This window comes from Symphalangus syndactylus, chromosome 10 (assembly GCF_028878055.3).
Source record: "Symphalangus syndactylus isolate Jambi chromosome 10, NHGRI_mSymSyn1-v2.1_pri, whole genome shotgun sequence".
NCBI lineage: Eukaryota > Metazoa > Chordata > Mammalia > Primates > Hylobatidae > Symphalangus > Symphalangus syndactylus.
This window is the reverse complement of record NC_072432.2, coordinates 97685181-97712385: the sequence shown is the minus strand read 5'-3', so window position 1 is coordinate 97712385 and position 27205 is coordinate 97685181. Positions and strand designations below refer to the sequence as shown.

Below are 27205 nucleotides of genomic sequence, written 5' to 3'. Positions count from 1 at the left end.
GTACTAAGAAGTATTGTCCAATGTTGAGTAAAAGACCTGAAAACTAGGAAGGAACTACATTTCTAATTGGCGGGTAGTTATTAAGCTTCCAATTTGCTGGTAAAGATAGTAAAATTAAGGAAATCGAAGATAAGAGTAGCATGATCATATGAAAATAACGTACAACTCTTTATCATTGTGTCTTAATCTTTCAGGAGAGAATCTGAACAGATTTTTTAATCATTACTAGTAAATCTAGTATCAGTCTTCAACAATTTATGCTGTGTCATGAAAAAACAATGTTTTGTGTGTGTGTGTGTTTTCTTTTTCTTTTTTTTTTTTTTGGAGACGGAGTTTCGTTCTGTCTCCAGGCTGGAGTGCAGTGGTGCAATCTTGGCTCACTGCAACCTCCGCCTTCCAAGTTCAAGTGATTCTCCTACCTCAGCCTCCTGAGTAGCTGTGTTACAGGCATGCACCACCATGCCCAGCTAATTTCTGTATTTTTATTAGCAACGAGGTTTCACCATGTTGCCCAGGCTGGTCTTGAACTCCTGACCTCAAGGAATCTGCCTGCCTCAGTGTCCAAAGTGCTGAAATAACAGGCATGAGCCACCATGCCGTGCCACAAGTTTTTAATAAGTAAGGAAAACTCACCAGAGAAGCATAACATAACACAAATACACTGGATTTAGACTCTATATACAAAGTAAATAAAGTACCAGACTTTGAAAGATATTTCTAATAGAATTTTTTTTCTCTCTTTCAGGGTGATATTGGAAAAAGAAGGGCCTCGTTCCTTGTTTAGAGGATTAGGCCCCAATTTAGTGGGGGTAGCCCCTTCCAGGTAAAAAAAAAAAATTGTTTAAAGTTAACCAAATTATGGCAATCTCTTTTGTTTCAGCACACCTGGATTTAATCATTTATAGATACAGTTAAATTTATAAATGTGGTATTCAATGTTTATGGGAAGTTGAAATACTTAATTTTCTTTTTAAGAATTTCAGATTCTAGCCAGAACAAATTTATATAATAAAGTAATGTTTGGTGGTAGGAAATCGTACTGGATATTTTGAAGACTAACAGTATTTCAGTGCTGTTAGAAATTAACAGTAGTAATATGAATACAAAGGCTATGTTTCATAATGTAAGGGAGAAGGTATAGTATTTGCATTAAATTATTGATAGTCTTATACTGGGGGAAAATAATAAAGTATCACATATTATAGCTTGAAGTTTAAGGAACACTGTATTTATGGATAAGAGTTTTAAATGTTAAAATTCTATAAATGGACCTGAGATTTTTTCGGGGGAGATGTTGTAATCAAAGTTGAAAATAATGAATATATTATATATCTTTATATTGCATAGACTAGGAGATAGAAAATTAGTAATATTTGCAAGATAAATCTGGAAATACTCTCATATCTAGTGGCAGTGTATTGAGTCTTCTGGGGAGATGCTTATCCTCTCATCTGACCATAGGAGTTAGAAGAATTTGGGGGTGCAGAATTGAAAATCTACACAGGGCTAAGGCTGCGAAATACTCCTGATATTTTGAGATAAGTGTTTGGTAGATTTGTGAGTTTAACTAAACCAGCTCTTGCATCTTGAAAAATTTTGACTCTAAGAAAGGTAAGTATTCTTTTAAACAAATATTTTCCTTGGGCCGAAAGGCATTTAGGATATCTCGAATTTTTCTGCTTTTCATAGCTATCCTGCTCTGCGCTCCACCTGAAGTTAGTTTTCCTTTCTCACTTTCCACATAGAAATTAAACTTCAAAGAAACAAGATAGAAAATAGAACCAAAGGACTAGGAAGGATGTCAGGGCTTAGAACAGGGTTGAAGAAAGAGACAAAAAGTCTAAAAACCTGAGAATTTGTGTATCGTTGAAGGGCAGGAAGTGATGTACATGGCCTTTACCATAGTAAAAAAGAAGCTATTCAAGGAAGATGCTGAAGAGATGTCAAGGTGATAAGGATAAAGAACTGGTGTAACAAACATATCAGTAACCATCTAAAAGGATGGGCATGGCACCATGTGTAGGTGCAAAGGACCTAGTAAGATCATTGTGAAGCAGTTTTTATACAAAGTCAAAAGACAGAGAACAAGCAAAGGAACTAATAACTAAAGGAACAACCAAAGGAACTAGCAGTAAGAAAGCGGAAGATCTGGAACTCTTAAAACTAAGTCATTGTTTGGCTTATGGGACAAACCAAACAGATAGAATGGTTGCATTCCCTATTAGGAAGCCAAAAGGACATGAAAACATAACTTCGTCATTTTTCTCTGACACCATTGCATCTTAGATTGTTAACCTCTTCCACGATAGAACACTGTACAAAGTTCATATTTAGAGTGAAAATGCTTTCTGTATCAAACATGTACCAGATCCATATCTTGTTATTTATTAGGTTTCAACTTTTTATGGGTTCTTTTCTCTCTTTAAGAAAATATCCAAAATTACATCCTAATTATAAAAAATGTTAAAAGAAAAAAACACTAAATGGAGTGGCTCATGCCTATAATCCATCTTCTTGGGAGGCTGAGGTGGGAGGATCACTTGAGACCAGGAATTCAAAACCAGCCTGGGCAACATAGCAAGACTCTTATCTCGTAAAACAGACAACAGAAAAAGTATAGCATAAATGTTCTACCCTAAACACATCATCTCTCATCCTGTGTACCTTCCCAAACACACTTCTCATAGATAATAGACAGTTCATGTATATTCTTCCAGTAATTTTTCTCAGTTATCATATACATAAAAACATGTATTCTTAATATTTATTGTGCTTTACATAAACTGAGTCATACTAAATGTTTAACCTAATTTAACTGAAGTTTTTCCATGATAATATGTGGGGTGATTTTTTTAAAATTGTATAGTATTCCAGCATTAATAAACATTTCCTTATTATACATTTAGATTATTTTTAGATTTTCATCGTATAAACAATGGTTCAGTAAACATACCTCAACCTTTATCTTTGAATACTTTAGGAAGTACATTTTTTTAGGATGGTTACCTAAAATTAGAATTTCTGGATAAAAGCACATATGCATATTTAAGACTAGTGAATATTGACCAGGTGTGGTGGCTCACACCTGTAATCCCAGCACTTTGGGAGGCCGAGGTGGGTGGATCACAAGGTCAGGAGATCAAGACCATCCTGGCTAACACAGTGAAACCCCATCTCTACTAAAAATACAAAAAAATTAGCCAGGTGTGGTGGCGGACACCTGTAGTCCCAGCTACTCAGGAGGCTGAGGCAGGAGAATGGCGTGAACCCAGGAGGCGGAGCTTGCAGTGAGCCAATATAGGGCCACTGCATTCCGGCCTGGGCGAAAGAGTGAGACTCCGTCTCAAAAAAAAAAAAAAAAAAAAAAAAAAAGCATACTGGATTTTTATCCCTTATCCATACATTGCCTTACCAATGCTGGCTACTGTCTGTCTTTTTTAAATACTTACCAAATGGACTAAAAGGGATTTTTCACTGTTTTAATATGATTTATTTAATTTTTGGTGCAGTCATACTTTCTTGTAATTTGTCATTTGTATGTCTCTCCTGTGAATTGCCTATATATATTTCATGGCCATTTTCTCATTAGGATTTCTTTTTTTCTTACCGATTTCTAGAAATGCATTGTTTATTCCTCTTCCCAACTTGGCATCAAGTGTATCTTATGTTTTTCTTTCTCATAAAGTAGAATGTTTCATTTTTTTTTTTTTTTTTTTTTTTTTTTTTTTGAGACGGAGTCTTGCTCTGTCACCCAGGCTGGAGTGCAGTGGCACAATCTCGGCTCACTGCAAACTCTGCCTCCCGGGTTCATGCCATTCTCCTGCCTCAGCCTCTCCGAGTAGCTGGGACTACAGGCACCCGCCACCACGCCCGGCTAATTTTTTCTATTTTTAGTAGAGATGGGGTTTCACCGTGGTCTCGATCTCCTGACCTCGTGATCCGCCCGCCTCGGCCTCCCAAAGTGCTGGGATTACAAGCGTGAGCCACCGCGCCCGGCCAGAATGTTTCATTTTAAGTTATATTAATTTTCCTTTTTTCTTAAGTACATTAAAAAAGGTACAACAGTGAAATTCTCATTTGTATTTGTCACTCTGTTTCTTATTGGATGAGTAATCAGGATTGTTGGGGAAAATAACAGGATATTTCATACAGCAAGCAAGTAATTCAAAGCATGGGAAGTTAACATAGAGGTGGTAGTGGGGGTGCATAAAATCGTAGTCAGTAAGTTAAAACAATGAGGGAAATAATTAAATTTCACTCAGTGTTTACAAACATTGGAAAACATATTCTGACCTGATGGGTCTGATTTCTTTTGTTGGAATTGTTTTGTCTGTTTAAGGATAATGTGAATTACTGTGTGTGTAGTATAATTAGAATATACCACAGTATCTTAAAATTGTTTAGCATATACTTTAATCAGTTGGATCTGCTTTACCCTCTTCTCCTCATGGAAAAAAATATATGTTAAGTGCTCATACCATATCTACTCATCTTCAATAACTATATTTAGCCTTAACATTGCACCAGCCTTACAGCCTTATTCATTCATTTAGTTTCTAAACATCAAAATCTTAAATACTTTTTGTTTTAATTAGTTGTTATTTTGTTTTTATTTTCTTTTTTTTTAATTTCATTTTTTCTTTTTATCTTCTTGGATACCAAGTTTTAGTGAGTTAAGTGGCTGTCAGAGTATTGGAAGGAGGTCTGTTTGAGGATGAATGGTAGGAACTTTACATTTGATACTGTCTTATTTTAATGAGTCAATACAGAAAGTACTTCAGAGTATTTATGAAAAGTGTAAATCTAATGTTACATGAGAGTGTGGCTAGGACTTTGTTTATGGTTTTTAAATTTCTCCATTCTAAAATTATGAAGATCAATTTATATGTAAGTCTTATGCATTAAGAACATGCTTATTGATAAATCTAAATCTCTATTTTAGAGCAATATACTTTGCTGCTTATTCAAACTGCAAGGAAAAGTTGAATGATGTATTTGATCCTGATTCTACCCAAGTACATATGATTTCAGCTGCAATGGCAGGTATGAATGTATAATATTAAAAAACAAAAAACTTTCTGAAACCTAGAGGCTTAATATTGAATTATAAGTTTGTAGTGAAAAGTTGATGATTAATGTGCTTTTCATTGATTAGATGATTTTTACATTTATCGATATAAACCAAATTAGGTATATGTAAAATCTGTCATCAGTTGACATTTTTGTAGTTAGGAGTTTACATGCTAGGGTACAAGTAATATATTTATATTGCCTTGTGTAGTCCACTGAATGTTTAGTGATCATTGTTAACAGTTTTAAGAATCCAACCATAATTACACTATAAATAAGTTATGGAGCTGTAATTTACTCTTGTCTCCTCAATTTCTGTTAGTGCCTTTTCCCTTTTTGCTACATGTTTTGGCTTCTGTCTGAAATGTGTCGGCAATTCTTGGTAAAGTATTCATTTTGTCCTGTGCTCAAATGCTGAAATTTTTGTGGATGATGTATTATTATTGATAATTCAGTTACTATGTGTATTTTTTAAAATTGTTTATTATTCTACATAATTCACACTAGACAGCACCTGAAATGTAGACACTGGCTATGTGTACATGCTTACTATAGAAATGTTTCCAGGAACTCTGTTTCTGTCATCACTGATAAGTATATATGATTCTGAATTAAAATAACTAGTTTTAGGTCTTTACACTGCCATAAAGATAAACAGTTGGTTTGACCAATCTGGTTCTGGAATCATTTACTGCTATGCATGTTAGACAAAGCCATGAACTTTGGTTTTCTGTAGAAAATTCTCCCTAATATCTGAGATTTATTGCATATTTACTCATATCTCACATTTTCAAATTATGCTGTAACTTTATAAACTGTAGCTGCTTTCATCAGCTATTGATCAGTAAATTGAATGTCAATTATGTGCTTAATAATGAATGCCTTAAACTGTTAAACACTTTTGGTTTACAAATAAATTGAATCAATTTGACCTATATACTTAATGAAGTAAGTAAGTTTGAAATACAAATTTCTGAAAGGTCAGTAGCCCTTATCGTATTACAAATTGTTTTTAAGGCTTTTTGTATTTATTAATTGTCGATTGATTCACTGAAGCTTTAAAACTGGAAGGGACAATCTAAAGGTCAAAAGAGTGAAATACAATCATTTACCAATAAGGAAACCTTGGGCAAATTATGTAATTTATATGATCCTCTCTTAGCTTACCCATGGAATGAGTCAAGTGGTCCACATAGATTTGGATTTTGAGAATTAGTTCTTTCATTTAGTGTCATAGAGATTATTTTGTTACAACTAGAATTATTTTTAATGTAATTTTTACAGATGTTGAATATTAATAGATAGGATTTTTCTCCTACGAATTTGGATGTAAGGTAAAGGTTGGTGGCCAGTGACAAACCTTATAACCACTCTATCAGGTTCTTTAAAAATATATTTCTGAATTACCAGTGATTATGTTTTTGGCTTATAACCTCAGATAATTATAAAGAAACGTTAATCTTATTTGAAAGAATTGGAATCTAGAAAGTTAGATGAGCAGTCATTTTAAATTGATATTTGTTATATCAGTATAGCAAATGCAGAGGTTCAGAATATCTTTATTTCCACTGGAACATCTTATTTCATTAGAGTATCTCATCAGAATTTATTACTGTATTTGTATCACTTTGCAGAGAATTTCAGTAGAATTGTCAGTTTGCACTTTTTTCTCAAATGTGTACAAATGTTAACATATAGTTCATTTTTATCTATACATTGATGCCATTTCCCAACTTGAATTCCTCGAGTTTTGGTAAACTGTAGTCTCATACTTGTTCAGAGGTTATTGCACTGTACACTTATTGTGTAGAAAATACTGTTTGAATTTGTTTGCAGTTACATTGTTCTGAGAACTGTGCTTTCAGAGCTTCTGTGCACTATTCATGAGCATTAACATTTAGCTTTGCAGTTTTATACATAACTATATGGTTAGTAAAACTGAATGGTCCAATGCAGACTCATTAAAGTAGGCTTTTGCCCCCTTTGTTCTTGAAATAATCTAGACCAGATTACTCGGGGGTTTTTTAAGGATTATTTTTATAGGTCTAAATATGAATGATTTGGGGGTATGAAGTACTTAAAGATAGTTCTGTGAAAAATCATTTTCAGCTGTCTATTCAAGGGAAAAAATGCTAACCTTGTCACTTTAGTACACAAAAACACACTAAAATAAACCATTAATGATACTGCCTGCAAGATTTTAACATACCAGATAGCACACACATTAAGGATTTATAAGGCACTGTATGTAATTTTTATTCCAAGTGACCTCTCAATTCATTTTCATTTTGTATTTTATCCATATGAACTCGTTTAATTTAGATACTAGAAATTTATTTTATTAAAAGGACAGTTTATTTAAAGTGGGTCTTTTTATTTGTTGTAGTGCATACTATAAGAATTTGTAAGCTTCTAAAATTGAGCTATAAATTTTCATGCATTAAAATTTTTTTTTCAATTGTGAGGATATTTAATCAGATTAAATAATGTTGACTGTTAATATTTTGCCTGCCTTTTTTTTCTCCTACACGTGACCTTTGACAGACTAAGTATATCTCAGCTATTGAGGGTATCTGTTTTGTTGCCTGTATATTTTGTTTAAATTAACTTGTATATTCCTCTGTATACACCTAGGCACAGATGTATGCAAAAAAATTTATTAAATTACTTCTTTCTTTATAGTAATTCCCAATTTTTAAAAAGATTTTATCTGGCATGTATATACTTTTATATAGAACATTATAAATGTAAAGGAAATGAATTCTGATTTTAATTGGATTATGTATTCATACAGTTACTTCTCAATTTTTAAAATACTAATAATGTAATCATTGAATGTTTCCTACATACGTAGTGGGTTTTATTTGCTTACAGCATACACTGTTATTTTTCAATTTAAGTTTTTCTATTAGACTTAAACTTCATAATAAAGGCTTTTACTCATTAAATACAGGTATTGTCTTGCATTTATGAAATATTTTTAAACAATATTTTATTTGTCCATGGCAGTTAATTCAGCCAGATGGATGGTTGGACAGATGTTTTGTGTGTTTGTGTGTAAACATTCTTCCTGTTTTTTGTTTTGTAGAACACAAGAAATTAAATACAAAATAATGCAAAATATTTCATAAGTATGGATGTGCAATATTACTGGCCATAGTGCAAAAGGTGAAAGGTACTATTGTAGCAATGTATTCTTTATTTTATTAAAAATTTATATAAATAGCTCCAAAATGAAGTTACTTGAATATTCTGTTGGTTTTTTTTTTTTTTTAAGGTTTACTAAGTAGGCTGATTGTTAAAGGATAGAAATTGTGTTTTCACCTCCTTAATTATAATAGATAATAGTGGTAGGAAAATGGGAGATGATGATCCCCTCTAAATATTCCCTTTTGACAAGGTTAGCATTTTTTCTTTAAGGCAGAATTGATCTTCTTTTAGGTAAGTATTTAGATTCTGAAACTGCTGCAGATGGCAGGATTTTCAGTACTCGGTACATTTTTTAAATGGCCCATTTTGATATTCCTTTCTTTTTTTTTAACTTAAAATTTTCAAAAAAGTTAGATCTCACAGTAAATATTTCTCAAATCCTTCCAATGGGATTCAATTTGTACACATGTTTCTGATGAGGTCACTGCTTGTTGTTATGATACAGAAAAGCCTGTGTCTATTTTAGGCATTTACTGTACATTTCTCCCGAGAAAAGAGTGAGATCGTGTCATCTCATGCTCCCCATCCGCAGGTCACTTCCTGTAGAAATATGGACTAACTTAAACCTCGTGAGTACTGATCTGAGCATCTCTTGCAGCCTGTAGTATAAGAAACCCACCCTGGGATTTTATGATAGCTGTGGAATTAGAAAGCGGGAAATTAACTTTTATTTCCTGAATTTGTGTGTCCATTGCATATTTTATAAAGGCTAAGTCTGATTCCTTTATAATATTCCTTCTAGAAGGAAGAATGAGGCATTTTTCAGTCATCATGTAATAAAAGCCTGGGGTCTTCAGCTTGGCCATAACAGCCTTGACCTCCAAAGAATGTAATAACAATATATATATAGCTGTAAATGATATTATACTATCTTAAAAGTTTTAGATAAAATCATAGTTCTCTTTGCTGAGCATAACATATTTAAAAGCCTAATACAATGCTTTCCATTCTTTTTTGTCTGTTGATACTTGGCTTTCTTAGAACTCTTTTGCAAAAAAAAAAAAAAAAGTTAATATCATTACTTTGCAAATAAATGCAGGATAAGAATATATGGGATCTTAGCTGTTTTAGTTTTAATTACTTTTAAAAGTGGTGTTAATACATTTAGGAGATTAGGTGGGCTTTGTTCTTACAGAAGTTAGTTGAAATAAAAAGTACTGAAAATGCAACACTACAGGTATCACTCACTTAATGAAATCAACATTTTCAGCAAGTTTAAGCAGAATTTTTCTGTTAATACGGTTTTTAATTGGTCAACACTGTCAAATGGAATCTTACTTAAATAAAGCAAAACTTTTAAAGTAGCATTTAAAAAAATTTTTTAAGCTTTCTAACACACTAACCACCCTACTAACAGTATGGCCAATATATTGGCACTTTTGCTTTAACTGACTGTGGAGCAATATTAGTTCTTCTTAACTTACAAATGGATCCCTCATGTCGTCTTAAGTTCATTTTCATGTTTCACTAGGTGCTCAGAATCTTAATATAAATTAGCATATTATCAAAATATCACAAAATTAAAATGCAAAATAAAAAGTAATAGGCAATTTCTAAATTTCAGGGGCACCATTCCCAGTATCTTTGTGTGTGTTTGTCTTATAAGTAGTGGGAAGATATGTTTAGCTTGGGCTAACCTCAAATTGCCTTACCATATATAATGCTAAGTTACGATAAATTTTTGTTTTTTTCCATTGGCTTCATTTCTTAGATTATTAGATTATATTTATTAGATGTAATCAGCCTAGTGATGTCTATTTAGTTTGTTAAAGTGTCTTTGGTTAGGAGAAAGTAATAGCATAAAACTCAGGGACCTGAGTTTTAAGCGGTAAAGGGCTAATAGCTAAAACTCTGTGGATTGTGCCTAGATTCTTTACCTAACCCAATGGTTTGCTGGCATTTAGGTTAGTGTCTTTATAAAGAGCTAGCTCTCATTGGGAGAGTTGAGCCAGAGCAACCATAGTAAACATAGCTTACTGATAATAGCAATTACGTAGGGATAAGATAACATTCTCTCACTTACCTAAATTTTAATGTGTCCTGTTACATAGGTTAATTTGTGCTTGGAAATGAATTTTAGTTAAGTGAGAAATACCTGTTGTTTGCTTTCTGACATTATAGTAATATGTACAGAGAATAATTTAAAATGATAATTTATGGGTCTTTAAAAAAGTTTTGTTCCTAACATTTATAAAAATTTATTGTACTATTGTAAATTTTTTTATATATGGGTTTTTTTCCAGCCTCAAATTCTTTTGTGACTTGGAAGAGTATTATGGACAGAAGCCTGGGTATTTAAAGTTTATGTTTTTAGAAGTAGAACTTTTATTTAAAAAAAAAAAACTTAGGTGCTCATCTTCTTTTCAAATAAGTATAATAAGATGAATGAGAATTTTTACCCAGATTGGCTGTTTTTTAAAAAGTTTGATGTAAAGATTCCCAGTTTTAAGCTTTTAAAATTCAATAAAAAGCAAATAGTTTCTCTTAAGATTTCTATAAAATGATTAATAAAAAATCATTGTAATAATGCAGAATATTTTGTTGGTTTATGCTGCTTAGCAGCTTTTTACTAATAAACCCTTAATTTTGCTGTACAGACATTTAGCTATTACAAATATTTAAGTTTACAAAGCAAGAATCATTAAATTGGAGTTTGACCAGAATATTGATATCTGATTGCTTTAAAATATAATTTGAATATCCTAGCCTTTTCATGTAGAAAAATGAAGTTCAAAAGAGGAGAAAAATAATACTCTATAACTTTATTCTCAGTTAAGCTAGAACCATGCAAGAAAATATTTAAACTGGTCTGATAGTTTCATGTTTTTCTTTTCTTTTCTTTTACCAAGAATATATGCATGAAAAGAACCTTTTATTTAAAAAGATGTTCCTGGCAACTTGCTCAACACTTTAAATTTTATCAATTTAGTACCTGCTGATGCGTCTAAAACTGTTGGTCCCATTCTAGTTTTATACTTACATATGTAGTATTAAAAGCACTTAAGAGAAATGTAGACTATATAATCTTTACAAAAGTATTAAAGGAATTATTTAAATTGAATTTGTATCCCATTTATCTTGCTTGCTAAATAGATTTAATTGGAGCATCAATCTGTGTAACATCTGGCTATTTCTACAATGTTAAAACAGTGGGTTAAGTAAAATTTGAGTTAGTCAGTTACTGACATAGAAAAGAACCCTGTGAGACCAAATTCAGCTTTGTAAACAATTTAGTGTAATTATTTTGCATATGTGGATATACCTTTGAAAGCCAAGAAAGGTTTATAATTGGATCTGTACTATATTAATTTAAAAACAAATTATTCTTAAGTATATTGTAGCATTTCTGTTCCTGTAAGTACTTTACTCATCTTAAATGTACTGATCATTAGCCACCTTTATAAAAATAATGTGCCTGACCCGCTAGTATTTGATAGAAATATTAAAACAGTTAAGATCCTTAAACATTTCTGCATATAAGTTTTTATTGAGTAAATGTAACTTAACGTAAGTAGTTCTATGAAGTCTGTGCAAATTAAAACCCTGTTTTGTGTAGATGAAGCAATCTTTATAAGTTTCTGTCATCAAGACTGTATTTTGTGTGCTATTTTTCCACAGCTAGGAAGGTGGCAAGTAAAACATATGCACTATCCTAGAAACATACTGTTCCAGGTAAATCTTAATTTACTACCTGGAATGAGCCATCTTAGGTGACCACCATTCTGCACCAATACCTAGTACATAATACTTTAGTTTTAAAGTAAACTAGAGCTGTCTTCTACCCTGAGTTTATTCCATGTCTATGAAAGTAAGAGGGAACTTTCAATTTGTAACTTTTTGAACTTTTGAGTTTTTGTATGTGTTTAAGTAGATGACGACAGGCCTATCCTATTAACCCTAACAAAAACCTTACTGCGATATGGTTATTTTAACAGTATTAGTAAGTATATATGTAGAAAGTATTCATGGGGCCAAACAACAGTCTATTCCACTATATAATCAACTAAAGATCAAACGATTGGTAAAATTTGACATTTGTGTAGAATTCATTTTGAATGTAGTGATTTGGGATGCTAATCAAACCCCAGGTAACTGTTTTTTTAGCTGGTTTTAAGGATCCCAAGTGCATGCTTTTTAGCCGTAAAATACACAAAATGTCTATGTGTTTGTAGAGATGGATGTCTGAATTCAGCTTAGACAGTAGAGAGCACCCTAAAGGATATTCTAAGTAGGTTGGGAAAGCAATTTATATTCATTTTGCTTTTAAAAGAATCTGTTAGTTAAGGACAGAATTTGAGAATTCATATAGATTGGAAGTGAAGACAAATGTTTGTCGTATGGATTTGTAAAATGAAAAGTGTAATATATACATAAATTAGTAGTTTATTTATATACATTTTCTTGAATGTAGATTTATCTAATTTTTAAAACCTTAAAGTTAATAGTGAATTCTTCATTTTTACCAGAGTTCATTTTAAACATGTTTGTTTAGGTTTTACTGCAATCACAGCAACCAACCCCATTTGGCTTATAAAGACTCGGTTACAGCTTGATGCAAGGTATGTTAATTCCTTAAAATAAAATTGGTTAAAGTGGATTTAACTAATTTTTTTCTACAAAGCTTTTCTTTCCTTTGCTGCTGAATTTGTTTGTTGTTGTAGTTTAATTTTGAAACTTGGGTCTGCCATCAGAAAAAAGATAATGTAAGAGTTGACAATCTGAGCTTTTCCAGGTGAAAAAAGTGTATTATTAATATGTGTTGTTTTGTTTTGTTTTGTTTTAAAAAGAGTGGCTAGAAAGATTCCGTAGAGAAACAGAAAAGAAAGAGAGATAGATTAACCCAGCCCAAAAGGTAATACTTTCCCTACATGGGTACTTAAAATTGGCCTCGCAGAAGCTAAATAAGCCACAAGGTCAGCTAGTCTAGACTGAATCTTTGAGGATCATTGCTCAAATTTAGTGACCTTGTGAATAGAGAACCCTAGGCTGACAGACAGTTCTCATGTGTCGTCTGTTACCACTGACCACTTTATAATAGCAAGATTCATTCATTCAGCAAATCTATATTAGCAGATACTGCTATGTCTTAGAGATGCACCAGGAAACAGTGGGGACTTATTTTAAATGGAATAATCAAGGAAAGGTTTTTTGAACCCATTTTAAGCAGAGGAACCAATCGGTGCAAACCTCAGAGGTTCTAAAGTGTAGGGCCTTTGGTGTTCTGGGAACTGAGAGTAGGCCAAAAGCAGTGCTGCGTAGGGTCTTGCCATCTCAACTCTCCTATTGGCTTTAGAACAGAGACTCTTAAGTAGCGAGATGGTCCTATCTTATATGTTACAGTAATAATGTTAATGGTTTTAAACTATTTTAGACTTTCAGTCTAGAGTAGGTTCTGTGTATAACATGTTTCCACTATTTTTATATTTTGGTGTTTGGGAAATAGTGTTATGTCCTATAGGCTTTAAGTAAAACTGATCTAACAAATCATTAACAATTATGCCTGCTTAAATATCTGTTTTCCATCTTCTGTCATGTTGAACTATATACAGTTTGGAAACTTGAAATATCTAATTGTTTCATCTGAAATAGATCTTTTAATGAAATCTTAAGTGTTGTAGCAAAACTCCAAGTTTATTTCTTAAAGCCACATATCTGAAAAGTAATGGTAGCTAAGACTTATTCCAAAGATTAGAAAGTATAAGATGCTAGTCCACATTATTCTATTGTAAACTACCAGAGTTGGGTTTCACTATGTTTAGCGTTGCTCTATAAGGAATCCAGGAAAAGCATGACTTAAAACTCTTTCATATTATTTTTTTCCACTTATACTTGTAACACAAGCTGGCACAATTCTTAGGCTTGCGGGGTTGGGGAATTGGATAGGGGTGGTGTAATAATGAAAGGTTGACTTGAGGATTCTAGTTTATAAGGCTGAGGGCTGGGTGCAGTGGGTCATGCCTGTAATCCCAGTGCTTTGAGAGGCCAAGGCAGGAGGATTGCTTGAGGCCAGGAGTTTAAGAACAGCCTGGGCAACATTGCAAGACTTAATCTCTACAAAAAATGCATGCCTGTAATCTTAGCTACCTGGGAGGCTGAGGTGGGAGGATTGCTTGAGCCCAGGAGTTTGAGGCTGCAGTGAGCCATGATTGCACCACGGAGACTCCATCTGTTAAAAAAGAAAAAAAAGAAAAAGAAAAAAATCAATAAAAAAATAAAAATAGCGCTGATATGTCACCTTTCAGGATTTGTATCTCTTTTAACTTTCTTGTGAGGAAGGATCTTTAATGGCAGAAACTAGTTACAGTTGGTTTGTGGATCATTTATCTAATAGATATTCAATATCTAAAGACAATCCATTCATAAAACTGGTGGAATCTGTAGGCAATTAAGTGGATGTTGTAGGTGTGGTTTTATTTTATGTCAGAAACAAGTTAGGTATAGTTTATAAATAAGTAAATTTTCTGTTTTTTTAATAGGTAGCATTTAAACCTCTCTCTTATAGATAAGGTCCTGTTGGGGGAATCAGTGTAAGGTAACAAATATTGTTAAAACTCAAAATTACATGTGTAGGAGATGTTGTATTCTATAAGAGTAGGTGCTGCCCCCTTAAGTAGAACTAAGGAAATTGTCTTAGGCAGAGTACTGAATAAATACTTTATAATACTGCATGTTCTCATTTACTAGTCACCAGGGAGACTGATACGGCCATTGCCTTTAAATGATCATAGGGAATTTGACTTACATTCACCCCATCACTTCTTAGGGAGAATATGAGTGGGGTTGAAAGAGATTCCCTCAGGTGCACAGAATTTTAATTAATCATACTGCTTGCTCTATGATATTCTATCATCATTAGTGTCTCAGTCATTCTATTTGTGTTACTAAATGCAAAGGAAATTCAGCTTTCTTAGAACTGGAATTAATACAATGTGAGGATTTTTGTTTACTTTGTTTTGTTTTTGTCTTGAGCTGCAGTCAGGGTGTATAGTTCCTAAAGGATTTTGTTGTTTATCCCTGCCATGTGAACCCCAATGAGGACATGAGACTGAAGATTCAATGTAGTGCATTTTGCATTCAGTAAAATAAACTATTCACATATCACCCATTTAATATGACAAATTTGGGACAAAAGAATAGGAAATTAAAATATGAATATTGTTTTAAAATTCTAATTCTTCATGAGTTAAAGAAGGCCATTCTTTATTATTAGAGTGACATATTTTATTATATTTTACTTACTTTATTTAAAAATACCTATCAGTAAGATGTTTCTTTTTGCTTTTCAGGAACCGTGGGGAAAGGCGAATGGGTGCTTTTGAATGTGTTCGTAAAGTGTATCAGACAGATGGACTAAAAGGATTTTATAGGGGCATGTCTGCTTCATATGCTGGTATATCAGAGACTGTTATCCATTTTGTTATTTATGAAAGTATAAAACAAAAACTACTGGAATATAAGACTGCTTCTACAATGGAAAATGATGAAGATTCTGTGAAAGAAGCATCAGATTTTGTGGGAATGATGCTAGCTGCTGCCACCTCAAAAACTTGTGCCACAACTATAGCATATCCACATGGTAAGAAGAGTTATCTATTACATCAGAAATATTTTCCCACCCCAGCCAACAGCTCACTTATTAAAGCATTTATAATTTTACTGCATTCTGGTATAAAAAAATACAATTCTTGGGAGTTCATAATGAGATTAAATCTGGTTAAGTAATGTAGGCTCTATTAATAGGTCAGTATTATGCTATCAAATAGCATGGTGGTGATTGAGCCTGAGCTCTGAAGTCAGTCAAATTCCAGCCTTACTCACTTCAGCTTGGTGACTTTTGGGCAAGTTTCTAAGTTTTGAAAAAAGCATGGATGTAGATGCTATACTAGATAGTTTACATACATTACTAATCTACATAAAAATTCTCTAAAGTACTTATTTTCCCCATTATGCTAGAACATAACCAGAATTGTTCTCCTTTTCAAATTGAATACTGAAAAGAAATGTAAACATGAAATAACTTGCCCAAGGTCACATACCTCCTTAATGGTGAAGCCCAAATTTGAATTAAAGTCTGTAATCCCAAAGACCAAGCTATTTTACATTATTTCATGTTGGCAAATAAGTGTGTGTTAATAATTCCTTTTATTTCTGTATTTAAATTTTATAATAGCCTATTTCATTAATAGCTAGATAAATCACTTAAGAATTTATCTGCCACATGCGGAGGTTTTTTGGTAGCTTTTTTGGTTAAGTGTAGCTTTTGATTTTTGCATGTTTAAGATTTGTTTTTTAATGTAAGCGCTTCATTTTTGTTCACTTACACTGATTAATATTTACCGTCTCCATTGTATATCATAGGAAAAATGAGACAGGCCTAGAAAATGTGTATTTGCTCTAATAGTAATTTATGAAACCAACTCTTTAACCAGGTTGGACTGTGAACTTATCTCAGTTTCCTGAAGGAAGTTCCTGACTTTTCTAAAAGAAGTCAAAATAGGACGGTATCAGCAATATTGTTTAGATACTGACCTATGGGGTAGGTTAGGATGGTGGCCTGCTAAGGTGTAAGGAATAGAGTTTTGGGGTTTAAGCAGTCTTTTCCCGTGAAGTGAGATGAGATGATGTCATTACGGGAAGAGGTACAGTTGATAAACAAGATACGTTGTTCTTTTTTTTTTTTTTTTTGATAGGATCTCACTGTGTCACCCAGGCTTGAGTGCAATCACGTGATCATAGTTCCCTGCAACCTTGAACTCCAAGGCTCAATTAATCCTCCTGCCCCAGCCTCCCAAGTAGCTGGGACTATGAGCTCAGGCCACTATGCCCAGCTAATTTTTTAATTTTTAGTAGAGACATAGTTTTGCTGGGTTCCCCAGGCTGGTCTCAAACTCTGGGCTCAAGCGATTCTCCCACCTCGGCCTCCCAGAATGCTAGTCAGGCATGAGCCACCACACCTGTCCAAACAGGACATTTTGGAGTTAAATATATAAATGGCACGAATCTTTAAGACAGAACAGATTTCAAGTAAATAGTTACAATTGCTGTGAGTTGCTTTAGACTATTTCCCTAGGCCCATCTGGAATACTGTGTTGAAAAAGTTTGAGAAATAGTGGATGTAAAAAAAAGTTAGTTACATAGGAAGCTGTGAATTCTTGTCCCAGCTTCTCCCCACAACTGGCCAAAATTTCTCAGTAGCTCCAATTTCTCACCTTTTAAAATGAGGAAAAATCGGACTGACTAATCTTTAAGGTTCATTCAGCCCTTAAAAATTTATGATTTTTGCATACCTAATTCGCAGACTGGGTTTTATAGCTGGCAGCTAGTGTTTGGAACATTGTCGGCTTCTTTGTCCACATGATGTTTCACATTCATATATGTGGACTGTTTTGAATAGATTAATAATGCTATTGTTTCTTTGTACTACTCACTTTAAACAAATCTTTTCTGCTTGTTTCTCACTGTATCCTTTTTATATTCATCCTGGATGCCACCTCTTTACTGCCTCTTCACCTTTTCCTGCTTCTCATTTCTATTCTTCCTTTTATCTGTTTATCTAGCATACAACTGATACTTCTCTTTCGTTATATTGTGTCTTTTTACATTCAAAGACTATAAAGTCTTATAATTAATGTACATGATTTTGGCCATATTAGAAGTTTGATGTTACTATAATGTAACTGGTTTCAATAAGCTACACATTAGAAGCCATTCTTTTTTATCCTGAGCTTACACTTACAGACTGATAAATGGGATGTGCTCAGTTATAATTAGAAGAATGTAAAGATATCAATAATGTTTAATTTTATTTCTTTCCTAAACAGAAGTTGTAAGAACAAGACTACGTGAAGAGGGAACAAAATACAGATCTTTTTTTCAGACTCTATCTTTGGTTGTTCAAGAAGAAGGTTATGGGTCTCTTTACCGTGGTCTGACAACTCATCTAGTGAGACAGATTCCAAACACAGCCATTATGATGGCCACCTATGAATTGGTGGTTTACCTACTCAATGGATAGCAGCATGAGGGCTGCTGTACTACAAAAAAAGAAGACCAAAAGATTACAGTGGACCATGGAATATGGAAGCCAGCATGGCAGACAGAAGAAAAATAGTTTGGGAACATGTAACTATTCTAAGTGGAAGTTTTGTTGTAGGAATTATAGTAATCACACCACATTACTTGGCCTTTCGGTAATGTGGGAAAAAAAAAAAAAAAAAAAAAAACCTCAGAGCCTCCAAGGAAATGCCTTTAGAAGCACTCGTCTCTCAAAATTGCCATTTTCTCTATCATGTCCACCAGACACAGTTGGATTTTGTCAAAGCCATCTTTAATTTTACGTACTGTATTGTAACTATCCAAAGATAGTATTGGCAGTCATAAATTTATGACTTCTGGCTTTTGTTTAATTCCAGTAAAATAACAACAATGACAATGAGATCGTTAGTATTATTTTCACATTTCCCTGAGAGGACCTGGCACAATATTTTAAATTTAATTATTTGGCAGTAGTCACTGTTTTTGACAACCAATGAAATAGCATCTAAATATCTTGTATATTTTTTAGCATCAAAATGTTTTGGTTTCCACTGCTAACAGGTGCTTGATGTTTAGCCTAATGTGGATATTTAAATTGTTAACATACCAAACACACATGGTAATAGTTTGGGACAAAATAACTAGTAAAATGTTGATTCTTGGCTATTTCACTGACTGTGGCATGTCCTCATGTCTTCTCTAATTTTGTGGTACATGAATGAATGCATTTATCTTTTTAGTGACTTACTAGTTATGAACTTGAATTATCACCTGTTTGTCATACTTAAGTACCATTTACATAAAGTGTAAAAGATTTTTCACTTTTGAATCTTTACCTACTTGCTTTCACATTAAGAATTTGAACTTTTGGGTTTTTTCCAGGTCTATATATAATAGATTACATTTATTTTGTAGAGAAAATAGTAATTTAAAGTTTTGCCATTTTAAGGTGCCATTAATATTTGGGACAGTATAAATATTACAGACAAGGGCCCCCTTGCTATCTGCTTTAGCAGGTAGTGACATTAATTGACTTCTAGTTTTGTGTAAATGAACAAACTGCTTTTGACAAGAAATTTATTCTGTCCTAGTTTCCTACGTGGTAAATCATAGAAAGATTCAAGTTCATTTGGGTTAAATGTGCTAACAGGATGTAGCTTTTAAATTTTGCTATTGAGTCAGCTGTACCTTTTAATACTTTAAATGTGTTATTTGTATGGCCCTTATAAAGGTGTTTGCTGTAATTCTGTTAAAAGACTTCGCCTATGCTATACTGGTGTATAAAAACTGCCGCAATTGGATGCCAGTGTGGTACTCATTTCAGTATACCTGAGCTGTACATTTTGTGCAATGGCTTTATCTAAAAGAATGACGCTTCGTGAAAGCACTTTGTGGCCTTTTTTTGGGGGGAGGGTGAGAGAGTAGGAGAGAATACCATGTTAAGATTAAAAAAAAAAAAAAATTGGTCATGTATTAGGCAGAAACAGTGTTCATAACATTTTTCTGGGTTTTAAGTATGTTTCGGAGATCCTTAATATAAATGTTTTAGGTATTCTGTGTACCCTGTTGTGCCCCCAACATTACAGAATATTGCAGCGTGTCATTGCAAGCTTTCTCTGCTGTCACCAGTGAAACATAGTGCCCTGTTAAATTCCCCCACTTTAACTTCTTGTGATCAACAGTAACTGGATGTTTTTGAGGTGCTTAATTGGAATAAAAATATTCCAATCTATTTGGAGACCAAAGGCAAAATCAGTTTTCTTACCTTTGGAATTATTCATACCTTTTATGGTAAATTTCAGCTTTGACATGTATTATGAGGAACGTACCAAAAACGGGTTTGTAACACATCTGTAGAGAAGGTCTGAATCTATCGTGTTTGCCTTTTCAGGTGCCATTTCTACTGCCTAATACAGTGCCATTTGCCTTGTGAAGACCCATAAACATTCATTGTGTTGAATGTAAGATAGAGACTCTCCCTAGTCTTACTGATCTCAGTACCCCACAAATGATTAAGAATGATATGAAAACCAGCAGTTAAGGAACATCTTATTATTTAGTTGTAGCATATTCATAACAAGTGTCCTTCAAGGATGAACATATATTCTCTTTCTATTTGTATTTAGCAAGTAAAACTTGTGTTGACCTTTAGTGCATTATATTCAGCTTTTAACAGTATTATGTATGTACTGGAAAGAAAAGAAATCTTAGAGTCTTGGACATTGTTTATTTGTGCAACAACTAGAAAGGAGCAATGAAGTTTATTTCAGTTGTATTTTTCCCTAAGCACAATCTGCAATAGTTTATGTATGACAGAGATAATTCAAAAAGGAAAACTATATATAAAAGTTGTATATAAAGTTTGTCTCTGAAATATTTCTTTGAAGTTTTTAAAAAATTGACTCATGTTTAAAAACAAAAGCATATTCAAAGCATTGGACTTTTTTGACTTGTTTTCATCTGTTTATCATGACTTTTTAATTTCTGGTGTAGAGGTAGTCCACATTATTTAGCTTGTTGTACTTTTAAATTTCAAAGTTCAAATCTGAAGAATTAGCAGTTGTGATTTCGGGATACCATGCAGTGGTTTTAATCCCAAGAAAAAAACTATCACCAAAAGTTGGTTTGATTCTCATTATGTAACTTTGTAGAACCATCCTTTCTAGATGGGTCCGCCACAGTGGATTTGTAACTTTGAAGTCAGGATGGAATATCATTAAATCTGTGGAATAGCATTACTATGTTAGGACCAGCAGAGTTTGGGTTGGTAAAAATAATGTTTACTCTATTACTGGGTTACAAACATTTCAGCATTTTTAGACTGGTTTTAAATCACTAAAAATATTTATTCGGATTTGAAGGATTTAAATGCTAAAAATCAATCCATTTCTTGCCCTTCAAGAATTGTCCATGCCTGCCTTTTGTTGTTTACATGCTCTTCTGCCCAGACTGTCAGTAATCTAGGGACCCCCTTTGGATCTGATGAGTACAGTTCAGCCTTTTCTCCTCAAATGACTCTAACATTCCTAAGAATATAGGTAGTTCTGAATGATTTAAATTTAAGGAATTTTAATACATAAAATACAGTGTACAAACTTTCTACCCACTCAGATCTCTTCTTCATCATGTACTTAGTATTTCCCATTAACCTACACACTGATTTTTATGCTACTCCTTGTAGAAACAAAATTCTAGTTTGACTCAGTTTTTGTGTTTATAAACTTTTGGAATGTGTACCCCCGTGTATGTGAACAATTATGACCTATCAGTCATAGCTAAATAGTGAACCTCAAAAGTGTTAACTTTTGACTATTCATGTGAGGTTTGGTATCTTGCATTTATGTACATGGCTGTAAATTATGTGCATTTACTCTGTATTTATGTTATCTAGCTGACTTTTACTTGAATTGTTCAAATTTTAAAAAATTAAAATACACTTATGAAAATATGGCTTTTTCTGTAATATATCAACAACATTTTATTGAGAATATAATCACACTTTCTTGGATTATCCTATGTGTGGAACAAAAATCCGTTGCCATTTTCAAGTTAAGTTTTAGGCTCGTTTGATTCAGTCAGCAAACCTTATCTTGAGCACTTTGTATCTATTAGATCTAGTGATGTCTGAAGGAACCAAAAGGTCAAGTAATCCAACTCCCTCAGTGTAGAAAGAAATCTTGCATATCTTCCACAGGTTTATTGACTTTTATCCAATGCTTTTCATGTTTTAATTTCAGCCTTTGTGAAAGTTAATATTAAAAATACAGAGGTGAGAACTTGTTAGAATAACCAAATGAATCCACATGTTAGATCAAAATACAAATGACACAGATAAAATGCTATGTAGTGCCTACCCTCTTTACATTTTGTCTATTTTATTTAAGTTTTTCTGAATTGTAGTTAACATCAAACATTGTCCAGTCTTGTAGGTGAGGAAACCAGGACAAAATATCTTTTGTATTTCAACATTAACATAAATCTGAAATTGCTGGTTCTACTAATAGTACTCTGCACTGAAGGCACTGGCAAAATAATGGTTAAGATTGAGCACAAGTGTTCCAAGTTGTGTGTATGTGTTTATTACTGAACACTGGGAGCCGTGATAGAGGAAGTAATTTGTGAGTTCATGATTTCTTAAGGTTCTAGTGTGACATCTATACAACTGATAAAACTCAGGAAAGCAAAATGTAATTAAATGTTCCCCCAGCCCCCCCTTTTATATTTATTTATATATATTTATATATATATATATATAAAAATATATATACACACACACACACAGAGTTTCACTCTTGACGCCCATGCTGGAGTGCAATGACGTGATCTCAGGTCACTGCAACCTCTGCCTCAGCCTGACTTCCCTTCTGTTTATTTTTGCATTGTATAGACCAGCTGACTGCCTTAATAGGTATTGAATCAATTCAAGATTTATGTTCATAGAGTGCTGTGTTTACACAGTGGTTTCATGTGATTTCTTAATAGCCTATAGATCCAATAAATAGGAATATTAGTCACAACTGGACTTTTTGACTTGAGTGCTCTGAATCTTAGTCCTGCGTTTTTTTATTTACTACACTAGGTTCTTCACCAGCACTTGACAATAGATTGATGTTTTAGAAACCATTCTAAAGGAAAGATGGATAGAAGTTGGCTCTGAATGAAACATTAGGAAGTAATCAGAAACAGTTGAATACATAAGAACAGTATGAACTGTCTAGAAGCTAACGTATATAGACCTTAGGTTACATCCTGAGGCCAGTGGGGAACCTCTCAAAGTTTTTTTCTCCCAAAGAATGATTAGCAACATCCTAGAAAGCCAGACTTAATGGATACTAGTTTGTCTTATGTAAGTTGCTCTTAATTAATACTGTCTGTGAGCCTCGGAAGTGTCAGAAGGTGATCTGTGTTCCCTGAAAGTATTAATTCTTTTAGCAAAATCTTGGTTGCATGGAGAAAATGGCATTTTTTTTTTTTTTTTTTTTTGAGACGGAGTCTCGCTTTGTCGCCCAGGCTGGAGTGCAGTGGCGCAATCTCGGCTCACTGCAAGCTCCGCCTCCCGGGTTCACGCCATTCTCCTGCCTCAGCCTCTCCGAGTAGCTGGGACTACAGGCGCCCGCCACCACGCCCAGCTAATTTTTTGTATTTTTAGTAGAGACGGGATTTCACCGTGGTCTCGATCTCCTGACCTCGTGATCCACCCGCCTCGGCCTCCCAAAGTGCTGGGATTACAAGCGTGAGCCACCACGCCTGGCCGAAAATGGCATTTTAACTAGGCTTTGAAACATAAAAATTTTACAGGCTGACGTCGGGAGGGGCATTCTTTGTTAAAGGTCAAAGTGTTTTAGCCCAAGTAAGGAAAAATAACTCATTTTCTTTTGTTCTTATCTCCTAGGAATTGACTCAAAAGGTGTAAATTTCTTGAGATTTTAAAACCAGGGGTAGACCAGGATTCCAAACCTAATCTAACTCAGGAGCTTATCAAATCCAACCAAACAATTTAGTACTAGACCCCTGATTTTCTGTTTCCCAGTCCCTTCCCTGCTCTTCCAATGCACTGTAGAATTACTCCTTGAGTCACTGTCAAGGATAGATAGCCCTAACGTTCTTCAACCATTACTTCTGAATCTTACCTTTTAAGGTTCTCCAATATGATCGATCTCCTTAGTATGAACTTAAGTGTTTTAGTGGCCCAGACTATTTGATCTATACCTTCCTAAATTAGATACTGATTTTTAGGGTGTGCTTTTTGTTGTTTTCCTAACTTGGAAAAATTGTGCTGGAGCAACTGGACATCAATATGAATTTAAATGAAGCATTATTTCACCTCCATGATCCAATCACCTCCCGCCAGAACCCCCACTTCCAAAATTGGAGATTACATTTCAGTATGAGATTTGGGCAGGGACACACATCCGAACTGTCACCGTACATTTAAGATTTGTTCATGTTAAGCATTTTTAACCTAATACAAAATAAAAGCATAAACTAGATACTTATCTCTTTAAAATACGTTACCCAGGAGACAGCAAAGAGGTAAGAAGAGGACTATATAGAAAAAAAGTTAGGTATCATGGAGAATGGGATAAGTATGTCTAATGTACTTCTGATCGGAGTTCCAGAGTAAACGGAGAGGATGGAGAAGAGACAATATTTTAAAAGGCAATTGGAAGCCAGGCACGGTGGCTCACGCCTGTAATCCCAGCACTTTGGGAGGCCGAGGCGGGCGGATCACTTGAGGTCAGGAGTTCGAGACCAGTCTGGCCAACATGGTGAAACCCTGTCTCTACTAAAAATACAAAAACTAGTCGGGTGTGGTGGCGGGCCCCTGTAATCCCAGCTACTGGGGTGGCTGAGGCAGGAGAATCACTTGACCCTAGGAGGCGGAGGTTGCAGTGAGCTGAGATTGCACCACTGCACTCCAGTCAAGGCAGCAAAGGGAGACTCCGTCTCAAAAAAAAAAAAAAAGTAATTGGAAAACTCCCAGGGTTGATGATAAACATGAATCCATAACTCCATGAATCACAATGCATTCTAAATAAGATTAAAACATGCCTATAAACATTGTAGTGAAATGGAAGAATAGCAAAACAAAGATACTGATTTCTGCTACCTAGATGATGGGTTAGGAACGAGGGTGAAATAATAAAGACATCAGAAAAAAAAGGATGTGCTTTAGGCAGAAGGAATGTGATACCAGAAGAACTAAGATGGAAGAAAAAAAGGCAAAACAGGTGGGCAAGTGCAAAAGGTGATTTACCATATAAAAAGTAACAAGTAAAATATACACAATAGGCTGGGCGTAGTGGCTCACACCTGTAATCCCAGCACTTTGGAAGGCCGAGGCAGGAGGATCACCTGAGGTCAGGAGTTCGAGACCAGCCTGACCAACATGGTGAAACCCTGTCTCTACTAAAAATACAAAAATTAGCTGGGCATGGTGGCAGGCACCTGTAATCCCAGCTACTCGGGAGGCTGAGGCAGGAGAATCATTTGAACCCAGGAGGTGGAGGTTGCAGTGAGCCAAGATTACACCACTGCACTCCAGCCTGGGCCACAGAGCAAGACTCCGTCTCGGGGTTAAAAAAAAAAAAAAAAAAATATATATATATATATATATATATATATATATATATATATATACACATACACACACACACACACATATATGTATACACATATATGTATATATATATATATACACACAATATAGTCTATTACAATTTAATGAAAGTAAGGAGGGAGAGAAATGGAGTTAAAGAGTTCTACAAAGCATTGTGTTATCCAGGAAGAAGATGAAGACTAATTTTAATTTTTGTTAAGTATACATATTGTAATAAGAAGGGTAACCATAAAGAACATAAATAGTTTAACTAGTATACTTGTAGAAGGAGAAAACATGAAAGAATTCTTTTTTAAAAATCAGTTCAAAGGAAGGCCAGAAAGGAGAAGCAGTATGAAATAATACAGTTTTAAATCCAAATCTATCAGTACCATTGACCCTTGAACAACACAGGTTTGAACTGCAAGGGTTTGCTAATACACAGATTGTTTTCAATAAATATATTGAAACATTTTTTGGAGATTGTAACAATTTGGGGGAAAAAATTCACAAACTATGTAGACTAGAGGTAACAAAAAAATTAAGAAAAAGTTTCACATGTGTTCCATGACAGAACCATATATGCAGACACAGAAGGAGCCTAGAAATCAAAGAATGAGGCAAATAAATCCAGTTTGTCAGTATAGGGTGATTGGTTTAGAGAACTTACCAACAGAAGCATGGTCTTGGGCCATTGCAAGACAGGTAGAGCTTTGCTGTTACCCTCAGCCCCAGGGCTTTTTACCATAGAAAAAGGGGGTACACGCTCTGTGCAAGACAGTGAGAGACCACCCTCCAGAACAGGCAAGAGAATCCTGTGTGTATCATAGCCTATAATTTGTGCAATAGCATTAAGGTTGCTTTGATCTAAAGGCAAGATTTATAGTGAGTACATGCTCTTACATTAAGGATATTAAAAAAAGTGAAATCAGGAGGCATTCATGAGACTGGGGTCAATCATAAGTCAACACGATGGATTAGCATCCAAGATGGTGTCACTTGTGTCTCCACAGTATGTAATGAATGCATGAAATAATTGTAGATAGTACTTTATAATTTACTACCATAGAATATATACAAATCTATTTTAAAAAGTCAAAATTTATCAAAATTTATGCTCACAAACAAACCATACATGGTGCCATTCGCAGTCCAGAGCAATGTAAGCATATGTAAAGAGGCAGTATTATAACCATATAAAATTAACTAGTACATACTTTACTACTGTAATAATTTTATAGCCACCTCTTGTTGCTATTGTGGTGAGCCCAAGTATTGCAAGTATCCATTTAAATGCCGTGTGACATGACGCTAATCATCTCAAATGAGCAGTTCCTCTCTCCAGTAAATTGTTCATTGCAGTAAAAAGTGGTCTCTCTTGGTTCTCAGGTATTTTTTGTAGTGTTTAGTGCAATACCATAAACGTTGAGTAACACCATTAGACTCATGCAAAATACAACTATAAGTGCTGGAAGTGCTCCCAAGAAGCAGAGAAATGCATGACATTACAAGAAAAAGTTTAATTGCTTGATGTGTGCTATAGATTAAGGTCCGCAGCTGCATTGGCCTGCCATTCAAGATAAATTAATCTAGCTAAGGACCGTTGTACAAAAAGAAAAAGAAATTTTTGAAGCCATGGCTGTGGCTACACCAGTAGGTGTGAAAACCTGGCACTTTTTTTGTGAAATACTTTTTTATCTCATTGCAAATGCAGCTTTTATGTGAGGCAGGATTGCTATAAAAAAGGCATTACCTATAGACTACTACAATTTGAGAAAAGGTGAAGTCACT

At 34.1% G+C, this 27205-nt stretch overlaps 1 protein-coding gene across 3 annotated transcripts in view; it reads left to right on the top strand.

Annotated features, from left to right (window-relative positions):
* The window catches only part of SLC25A36 (solute carrier family 25 member 36), a 39045-nt gene extending 17284 nt beyond the window's left edge, over nucleotides 1-21761 (top strand). The window contains exons 3-7 of one of the 3 annotated variants that reach the window (XM_055295242.2): nucleotides 746-823; nucleotides 4943-5043; nucleotides 12773-12839; nucleotides 15567-15856; nucleotides 18102-21761. In XM_055295242.2, the coding sequence (XP_055151217.1) occupies nucleotides 746-823; nucleotides 4943-5043; nucleotides 12773-12839; nucleotides 15567-15856; nucleotides 18102-18295 (730 nt within the window). In that variant the 3' untranslated portion in view covers nucleotides 18296-21761. The remainder of the gene's footprint in view (nucleotides 1-745; nucleotides 824-4942; nucleotides 5044-12772; nucleotides 12840-15566; nucleotides 15857-18101) is intronic. The other 2 variants (XM_055295243.2, XM_063610698.1) reach the window with 2 other exon arrangements.
* The last annotated feature ends 5444 nt before the right edge of the window (nucleotides 21762-27205 follow it).